General features: G+C 47.5%; 1 protein-coding gene across 2 annotated transcripts; it reads left to right on the top strand.

Moving 5' to 3' along the window:
* Positions 1-879: 879 nt before the first annotated feature.
* Positions 880-6,208, top strand: LOC123110100 (uncharacterized). Of its 2 annotated transcripts, none has more exons than XM_044530534.1 (4): positions 880-1,063; positions 5,009-5,109; positions 5,286-5,479; positions 5,754-6,208. In XM_044530534.1, exons 2-4 carry the CDS (start codon positions 5,020-5,022, stop codon positions 5,950-5,952), a joined length of 483 nt encoding a protein of 160 aa, XP_044386469.1. In that variant the 5' UTR covers positions 880-1,063; positions 5,009-5,019; the 3' UTR covers positions 5,953-6,208. The 2 variants fall into 2 exon arrangements, with proteins under 2 accessions (XP_044386469.1, XP_044386468.1); XM_044530533.1 differs by having other exon boundaries at positions 889-1,063; positions 5,006-5,109.
* Positions 6,209-9,356: the final 3,148 nt, after the last annotated feature.

Below are 9,356 nucleotides of genomic sequence, written 5' to 3'. Positions count from 1 at the left end.
CTCAAAGGACTGGCAAGGCATTGGCTTAACAGCATGCACAAGAACTCTATTGGAAGCTGGGAGGAGCTAGAAGAGGCCTTGAGGGCAAACTTCCAGGGCACATACGTTCATCCCCTGAATGCCGACGACCTTAGCCATATCATCCAGTAGCCTGGCGAGTCGGCCAGGAAGTTCTGTAATCGGTTCATAACTTAAAAGAACTCGATAGTCGATTGCCAGGATGCAGAAGCGATCCCGGCTTTCCGTCACAGTATCCGCGATGAGTGGTTAGCGTGGCAGTTGGTGAGTGGATTTTATGCATACTTCTTAGAGTATATTCTAGTGCCAAAATCCCTCATATCATACCCATCTAGCACTTATTCATGTCTTCAACGCATAGTTTTCGGTATTTACTTGTTTTACCAACTTTCTTGCACACTTTTTATTTTTATTTGGTTTATATTAGTTTTCCTTTCATTTGTGGTCTTTGTAGGTGTGTTGACGTGTTTATGGACTTGGGACATCAAAAGAATCAAGCTAGGGGTCAAACCGGAGGTGTTCCGGGCACCAAATCAAGACCCTTCAGAGAGTTTGATGATTTGATATTTATCAAAATGTCCAAAGGATGATCGAAGGCCACAAACTCATCGGGCTTTTGCTAGCAGTCCAACAAGCTCAAAAACACCAAAACCGAAGCTCCTATAAAGAAATTGCGACCAACCATAAAATATGCATCGTGCACCTCATGCAATCCTTGAACTTTCTACTGGCTAGTGGAAGCGGTCGACAGGCCGCACGTACGTACGTACGTGTCCGCTTCTGATTCTCTCGCTTCGAAAACGTATCTGAGTCACGAGATCGAGATAAGTTGCTATCCACTTATTTTTGTGTCGGCCGGGGATATATAGTGGATGGACTCCGAAGGCAAATAGAACTCGGAATCCATTCGTTCGCGGACGCTGCTTCACCCACAACCAACCCAAGACCGTACTGCTCCGGTGAGGTTTCCGTCCCAATCTCCGGCGAGGTTTGGTTCCTCCCGAGTAACGATCCCTTGGCCATTATATTGCTGCGCTTCGTCCAGGTAAGGATTCCTCTGCTCTCATCCATTGACTCGTCTTTTTCTGCTAGTTTAGTTCTCCCGGCGGGATTAGGAGACACTTTCCGGCCGGGAAAATAAAGTACAGAAACCAACATTTAGTGAAAAACCAATAAAAATCAGCACGTGAAAATGATGTTTTGAAGTTTTAAAAAGATCTAAAAAATATATAAGAGGTTAACATAGGTGATGTTCTACTCTCGTGCAAATTTTTAAATTTAATCACATTACGTGATGTCAGCTATGAAAAAGACAAAATTATTACTGAATAGTGCCAAACAGTAATGACACTATTCACTGCCCCCAATTTGTCTTTTTCATGGCTCATTCTGTAATATGTTCTTACTTGAAACTTCACATGACAATAGGACATTATCCTCTTAACATCCGTATTTTTTTTGAAAAATTTCAAATGCATTTCTTTAGAAAAATTTGCTTCGTATATTGGTTTCCGTATGATATTTTTGACTTCCCAGCCACCCTCGGACTGTGGTTTGTGTTGTGTGGGCGGCAAGAGCGACCACGCTTTGAGCACGTCCGTGATTTCTATTTTTCGCACTCTCCTATGAGTGTCCAACTCGGCTTCTGCCCTTTAATTTGGGGGAAAAAGTGAATCTCATGTTTCCGTCGACATCAACTTTTGGTGTGGTGTGGCACATCAAGGCATGTCGACCGCGCGCGTGGACGTTGATGGCTGAACCGGACATGGGGCGAAGCCAGCCAAAATTCTGTCATGTGGTACTATGTACGCATGTTCATATGGTTGTATGGATCCTGCATCACATGCATGAAAATCTGTCACGGACAAGGCCCTCCCACTCCTCTCATATCATCACCCCTCTCGCTCTGGCTTCCCACACCAAAAGGTTTGGTTTCCGTCACTTTCTACATTTCGGCTTCATTGTGTAGGGTTCGGCGGTCACTTTCTAGATTTCGGCTGGTTCCCATCGATTTGGAGCTACTCCCTCCGTTCCTAAATAATTATCTTTCTAGAGATTTCAACAAGCGACTACATACGGATCAAAATGAGTGAATCTACACTCTAAAACATGTCTACATACCTCCGTATGTTGTAGTCCATTTGAGATGGTTAGAAAGACAATTATTTGAGAACGGAGGGAGTATAACGTAAAGATTCCTCTGCTCCTCGTCTTTTTCAGCTACTACCTCCATTCCAAGTTACTTGTCACAGAAATGGATAAACTCACTCCATCATGAATTACTTGTCGCATAAATGAATAGAATGTGACAAGTAATTCGGAATGGAGGGAGTAGTTTAGTACCCCAGGAGATTGGTTTTATTAAACCTCTTGGATTGGGTAGGGTTAGATCAATCCGGTGATTTACCTTCTGCCTGGCCGGATGAGCTCGAGGCGGCCGCCATGGTGGATGGTGACGGCGATGGCAGAGAGTAATGATGAGGGTGAAGTGGCTGGTGGCGGAGCTTTCCGTCGCTTGTGCGCTAATCCTAGATCGGTAGGGATATCGGTGGGGGTTGCGGCGCACGATGAACCTCGTACCGCGTGCAGCCGGCTCCCCCACCTCTTTATATAGCGCTGCGACAGGGGCCCACCACCCATAAAAGGGTTGGGCGCCCCCGATCAGGGCGCAAGCCAAGGGGTCCGTCGAGCCGTTGGGCTCGATCGGTACGAGATCAACCTAACAGGTCGATTTGATAACAGCCCTCGCGTCGTCCCCGCTAGGGCGGCTCGGGCGGCTCCCTACCCAGCCGCCGGGGGCGTATACTCCTTCCTCCCCACCCTCCGCCGCCGCCGGGGGACGCTGCCGGTCTAAGCCCGGGGGCCGACGGCGGTGGCGGAGGACATCACCTCTCTCCCGTGGATCTGGGGTTGTGCGGATCCCCGAATCGTGTGGAGGCGCCTCAGATCCGATCGGCAACGGCGATGGCTGCGGCGCGGCGGCGTCGGAGTTGGCGCGGGCTGCGGGCGCGGCGACCAGCAATGTTCGGGCGGAGGCGGCACTGCGGTCGGCGACGGCGGCGGCGCGCCATCTGCCTTTGGATCGGCGGCGGCGGCGTGGAGGGCCTGGTGGTCGCGTAGGCGGCACCTTCGTCAGATCTGTTCTGACCGGTGCAGTCGACGGTGGTGGTCATCTTTTCTGTCAGAGGTGATCGGCCTGCGGCTGGGTGATCGGATCTCGAGATCCGTCAGCTAGTCCCGGCTACGAGTCGGGGAGACATAGTTGCCGGTGAAAACTGAGCCGTTGGCGGGCGATGGCGGCGTTTTGCGTCGTTACCTTGATGAAGGCATCGTCGTGTAACTGTTGTCAACCCACTCGTGCTGCTTCGGGGGAAACCCTCGGATCTGGCCTTCCAGATCGGACGATGGCGGTACTACGGTGCCGTCTCTCTCTTGGGAGCATCGTTTGTGGAGCAGCGCTAGAAGACAGAGGCGGGAGGTGGAGCGGCTTCGTCTTGCACGGAGCTTCGGTGGAGCTGTCAAGTCATGCCTGATCGACAGGTGCTACGCTGAGTCATGCCTGGTCGGCAGGTGCTACGCACGACAGATCTTCCAAAGACTTCAAGCTGTGTCGGCTGGTGGTACTTGGCAGCATGGTGCTGAGGTGTATCAGCGGCGACCGCGACGTGCTCAACTGTTTGCGCGCAGGGAGGAGGTACCGTTGGGCGCCGTGGTGGCGTCGACGATAGCTAGACCGAGCAAGGTTGATGCATCAGTACAGTTCTGAAGATGGAGCGGTGGCAGTTGGCGGCGGCGGCCTCTGAGAGCACGCCGGACCGGCGAGACCCATGCCCGGCAGGCGTCCTGGATGGGTCCTCAGGTCTTAGATGTTAGGTTTGGCTGCGATGTCTGTTTGGTATTAGGCCCAGGCTATCTGCGCCCCTTCATCAACTGGATAGGTGTAGCGACAGTTTGTTGCTTAGACGGCGGCTTTAGTCTTACTGTTGTATTACTTTGTAAGGTCTTGTGAGAATAATTAATAAAGTGGCCGTATGCATCTCCCGGATGCAGAGGCCGGGGGTCATCCTCCTTTTTCTAAAAAAAAACAGGTTTCAGTTCTATTTATACCCGCAATGTGATAGTTCGCGGTGCCTCTATCTTGATGTCTATTTGCTGATCTAAGTTTTGTTTTTTGCGTGCTGCGACCTTGCTTGTCTGCGCCATGCCTTTTCCTTTATCGAAGGGGCTACACTGCTCCATTTTCATTACGACAATCGAGTCACAGTACAAGCACAACAAGTACCCATTGAGATCATACTTCCCTAGATACTTGACCACATCTAAAGGATGGGATGTCAATGACCACATAATCCAGACTACCGCATGAAGCAACCAAAGACATCTATCATCTTGACACAATGTTATCCTTTCAAAATCAACAGAGTCGTCGGACAGCAGGGCCACATCCATGCGAGTGTTTGGAGACTTCTCCCACCACAGGGCAGAGTCTTTTAGAAATCTCACTAAGCAAGCCTTGTAGTCTTCTTTTCTGCAGCACAACCCATGGTTACAACAAACACAGGATCAGTAGGCAATACACTTTGAAATCCTTGTTTTCTGACCAATAGAAACGACAGTACGGTCTTTGCCCATATAAGCCGGCAACAAAGACACCACACAGATCTCAAAGTTTTTGCCATGCTTGGTGGGGTGGGAATCTTGACACCGCTCCACTCGGAGTCGTGTGAATCCTCCACAGATCTTTGGTTACATGCAACTGAATGACATATATTTTAGGTAGTTTAATTAATTAAAATATACATTTACCAACTTTATATAGCTTTCAAGAAATGGAGCAATGCGGGTGACAATCTTCATGCATGAGGTAGCCCGTCCTCGAGTAACCTTATTCGAGCTAACATTGCATACTCGCATTCATGCACTTGTTCATCTCTGTCTATCTATTTGCGTGTGGCAATGCACTATTTAACTCATCTGCTGCGATTAGTAGTGAGATCATCGATGGGGAGGAAAGGTCTCATGGTGGTGACCAGCATCCTCGCTGTGATGACGATCGTGTTCGGAGTCATCAGCGCGGTTCTCTTGGCGCTGGTATGCACACATCGCACGCTAGATATTATGTCTTTGTCATTGTAACCTGCTACATGCTATCTCTTTCTCACTCTAACCTTAGGCCAAGATTTCAAAATAAGAAACTCCGGCCAAGCATAACCTAGTTGATAATAATATTGTTGATTCTTCTTAACGGCGTGCATTTATTCATGCAGAAACATCATCAAGATGACCGTGGCGAGTTCTCTACGTACCGGCGATCGCCGGCAATGACATGTGGCGTGGTAGCGGCCGGGTTGGCGTTGATGACGCAGATTCTTGCCAGCATGGCCATCTGCTGCTGTGGGGCGTGGCGGATAACAAAGGGGGCCAAGCGCATCGCGGCGGTGGTCTTCTTCATCATCTCATGGTACATAAATAATTTGGTTATTCACAACTCGATATGCCGCCTCCTTTTTGTCGCTAATCAAGGAAAATATTGTCATTAAAATTATTGCTAGTCTAGTGGTGCGTTGTGTGCTAAGTGGTGGCGCGGCCCGAGAGCTTTAGAATTCATTGTTCTTTTATCATTTCTCTTAGAATTTGAAAACTAAACTTAATACAGAATCTATATCTACTTGGTGGCTTGTTGATTTAACTTGTATAATTAATATGGTCTCTACACCATGTGTCTATACTTTCAGGGTCCTTGCGATCATAGCAGTGCTACTATTTCTGGCAGGCGCCATGTTAGGGTTTGAAGGCTCTGCAAAGAAAACTGTTGGGAATGCTAGGACTGTCGGAGGTGTCGCAATTTTTGTGATCGCGACGTTTTTGTTTCTTGTAGTTGCCGCTCTTGAGGTTGCCTCATACCGCCTAGTTCGGAAGAAGGACCACTACTAAGAATACGTTGGCAGTAATCTTCCTCTGGTGCCAACAACATCTAAAGTCGGTTGCAACGCTTTTGCTCCTGCACCGCCAACTCAAGTCTAAGGTTAGCTCTGCCACCATGGCATGGTTGTCTTTCCCTTCCAAAGGGGCAACATTATGTATGGATGTGGAAGGCGTAGGCTTCGACCCATGCTACCATCTTCCGTGTTTTGTGTGTTTGTTAAGGCTCCAGTCAAGTCATGAGAAAGAATTCAAAAGTTTATCTGCATTGCTTGAAACATTATGTGCTTGTGAAGCTTTTCTATATGTTACGGAAGCCATTATAAGTGGCTGCCATCTGGACTATCGAAATCATTAATGGGAATAAATGTCGATACTTATGTGCATCTCTTATCACCATCAGAAGAGTTAGTTGGGTTTCTTCTCACGGGAGGAGAAGGGTGGTTTGTGCTTTTGTGTCGTTTTTAATGTATCAGATTTTTATAATGGAATATCTATTGAACCGAGTGTCCAAATTACGGACCATTTACACTGTTGCATCCCTCGCGTTAAAATCTTCAAAATTAGATCCATTTTTAGAGGTTTCAATGAACTTCTTCGAGCGCAACTTGTACCCCCATTGAGAACTAACTTGTGCTCCTCGAGACAACATATGTGTACTTCACACGGTTGTTTAGTGTGCTCCCGTGGAGCGCAAGATTGGCAGATTGACATGTACTTATAAAAGGGTCTTAGTTTATTTTAGAATAACACAATGAAATACTCAAATTTCTAGCATTTATACAACTCCGATCCAAAATAAAAAAAGAAACGTCAAATTAATTTTAGGAAATAAAGTAAGCATGCTATTCTCAATCAAAGTAAAGTCGAACTTTCTAGTGTACTATATTATGGCTTGTCCTCCCAATGTGACACAATATGTGCTTCGTGTGTGTTGCATGTGCTCCAGACATGAAGCACAACTACATTGCAGATGTAACATGTACTCCCCAGTCGTTGCAACTTGTATTCCCGCTGCATGGCACATGAGAAAAGCCGGAGAAAACTACTGTTGCTTGGAGATGATTGCATCCATGGGGCAGGCAAAGAATCGATGAGCAGATCAGTGGGGTTTCTCAGTAAAATGGAGTCGGAGCTATTCAACTACGGCACAGCAAAGCCCGGGGGGCAAAAGGAGAACTCACTGATCCCAAGAGATCCAGGTAAACTACAGCAGAACTTGGCAATCCAGATGAGAGATGGGAAGCAAGTGGTGAAGGCACGGACAGTTAGAGAATCGATCACTACCGGAAAGTGGACACTCCCACCAACCGATGTTGTAAAATTAAACATCGATGCCGGGTACGTGGCGGACACGGGACAAACCTGGGGAGGGTGTCAGGCCTGCCCACAGTTGAAGTTCATCTGATGATCCACAGTGCTGTGAGTTTTGTCTGGAGGAGCTAGGACCGTTGATATGCGATCGGGCGGCGAGGTGAAGTACTTACCGCTTCGCTGTTTAAGTGTGTCCTCAGCTGTTGATCTTCATCTGGACGGCTGGAATCGTTTCGCTCTACTTTTTAAAAGTTATCGCGCTGTCCTTTTACCTGTCGAACCTGTCGCTGTCTACTTTACCTGAATTTTGCTTTATATAACCCCCTCCGGCTTGTGGAGAGGGGCACTCTGGATTATCCTGGGCTTGGCCCTTGTAGCCGCCGTGTTCCGGCTAGCGAAAACCCTAGCTTCCTATTTCGGATCTGAGTGAATCAATCCCCAAATTTCCCACCGAATTTCTTGTGTTCTTCCAAATTGTGTGCAAATTCAGAGACGGCCCCTACTAGGTCCTGTCAAGTGGTATACAGAGCGTAGGTTGTAGTCCTTGGAGGCGGGATCCGAGCCCAGATCCGATCTGGCCTCTCGACCAGCGCGGCGGCAGTATCGACGGCGAGTGGCGGCGGAGGATCGATCGGCAGCAGAAGGTGGAGTCGTGGTTTCTGAAGAACTTTTCTTCAGTGCAAAATCCCACCCAACCCTCCCTTCAGGCTGTTGCTCTTGCGGCGCTATTCTGTCAGATCTGATGAGTGAAATCGAGTCAGAGTGGTGGGTTTCCGGGCCACCGGTGTAAAATTCCTTCTGTTCTTCTCAAGTTTCGCCCTTGGACCAGATCTGCAAGGAATGACCAACAAAAACCCTGAAGACATGGCTGGTGAGACGCAAGACACTGAGTGTTTGGAGCTTGAATCGCTACAGCTTGACATAAAAACACTCCGGCAAGAAAGAGAGGAAGATAGAAAGGAATTCTATCATTTCACTGATTCGGTGAACAAGAATTTCGCTAGCATACAGAAGAATTTCAAGAAAATTCAGACCACCCTGCTGAAGTTAACTGCAGAACAAACAGGGGAAGAAGAAGAGGAGGAGGAAGAAAGACCAGATCCATTATCTGGCCAAGGAAGCACAGTGGTTCCTCCAGGGAGACCAAAACAGCTGCCGAACAACCATTTTCCTCCTGATAAACATGATCCTGCAACTGTCGGATCTGCTGTTCTGGTGGACAAAGCTACAGGCAGAGAACTAGATATGGATGGCACTCCTAAAGCACCTTCTAGGCATCCTAACCATGCTGTTAATAAGCAGAAATTCATCACACCTCCACAACAGCAAGGACAAGTCATAAGACAATTTATGACAGTAGAGGAATTGCCTGAAGCAGAGGGGAGAAGAGAAAGAAACAGGCCCTATGTTCCTGAAGTCAGAAGAAACCTTATGAGTGTTAAACCTGCAAAATTAAACATTGGTGAATTTGATGGAGTGGATGCTGACTCATGGATACAAAACATTGAACAATACTTCTCAGCTGCAAGGACACCAATTGAACACAGGACTGAGATAGTTGTTTCCTATTTGAAGGGAGAGGCCATACAATGGTGGAGAGGTACTGGGTTCATTTCTCATCACACCCCTTGGCACAAGTTCTGCTCTGCTATTACACAAAGATTTGCCATAACATCTATGCGTGAAAATGTGAAAGCATTCCACAAGTTAACTCAGCAAACTTCAGTTGCCCAGTATATAGCTGATTTTGAGCAGCACATGAACTTGATGAGAAGGGACAACCCTGCAGTACCAGATGACTATTACATGCATAGTTTCATTGCAGGTCTAAATCCTTATATCCAAAGTCACTTGGAATGTTTAGAACCTACTGACATGACCAAAGCTATGTGGTTAGCTAGAAGAATTGAGAAATCATGTCCTACAACTACAACTCAAAAGTCCTATGTGCCAAACTACAAAAGAGGAACTCCGGGAGAAATCTCTAAACCTGTGATCCCTGCAAGTACATCACCTGCTACTGTTATACAACAGGCCAGAGAAAAGGGCATTTGTTATAAATGCAGAGAGCCATGGTTTCCAGGACATAAGCAGGTGTGCAA

This window comes from Triticum aestivum, chromosome 5B, assembly GCF_018294505.1.
Source record: "Triticum aestivum cultivar Chinese Spring chromosome 5B, IWGSC CS RefSeq v2.1, whole genome shotgun sequence".
NCBI lineage: Eukaryota > Viridiplantae > Streptophyta > Magnoliopsida > Poales > Poaceae > Triticum > Triticum aestivum.
This window is presented reverse-complemented; position numbering and strand designations above follow the sequence as displayed.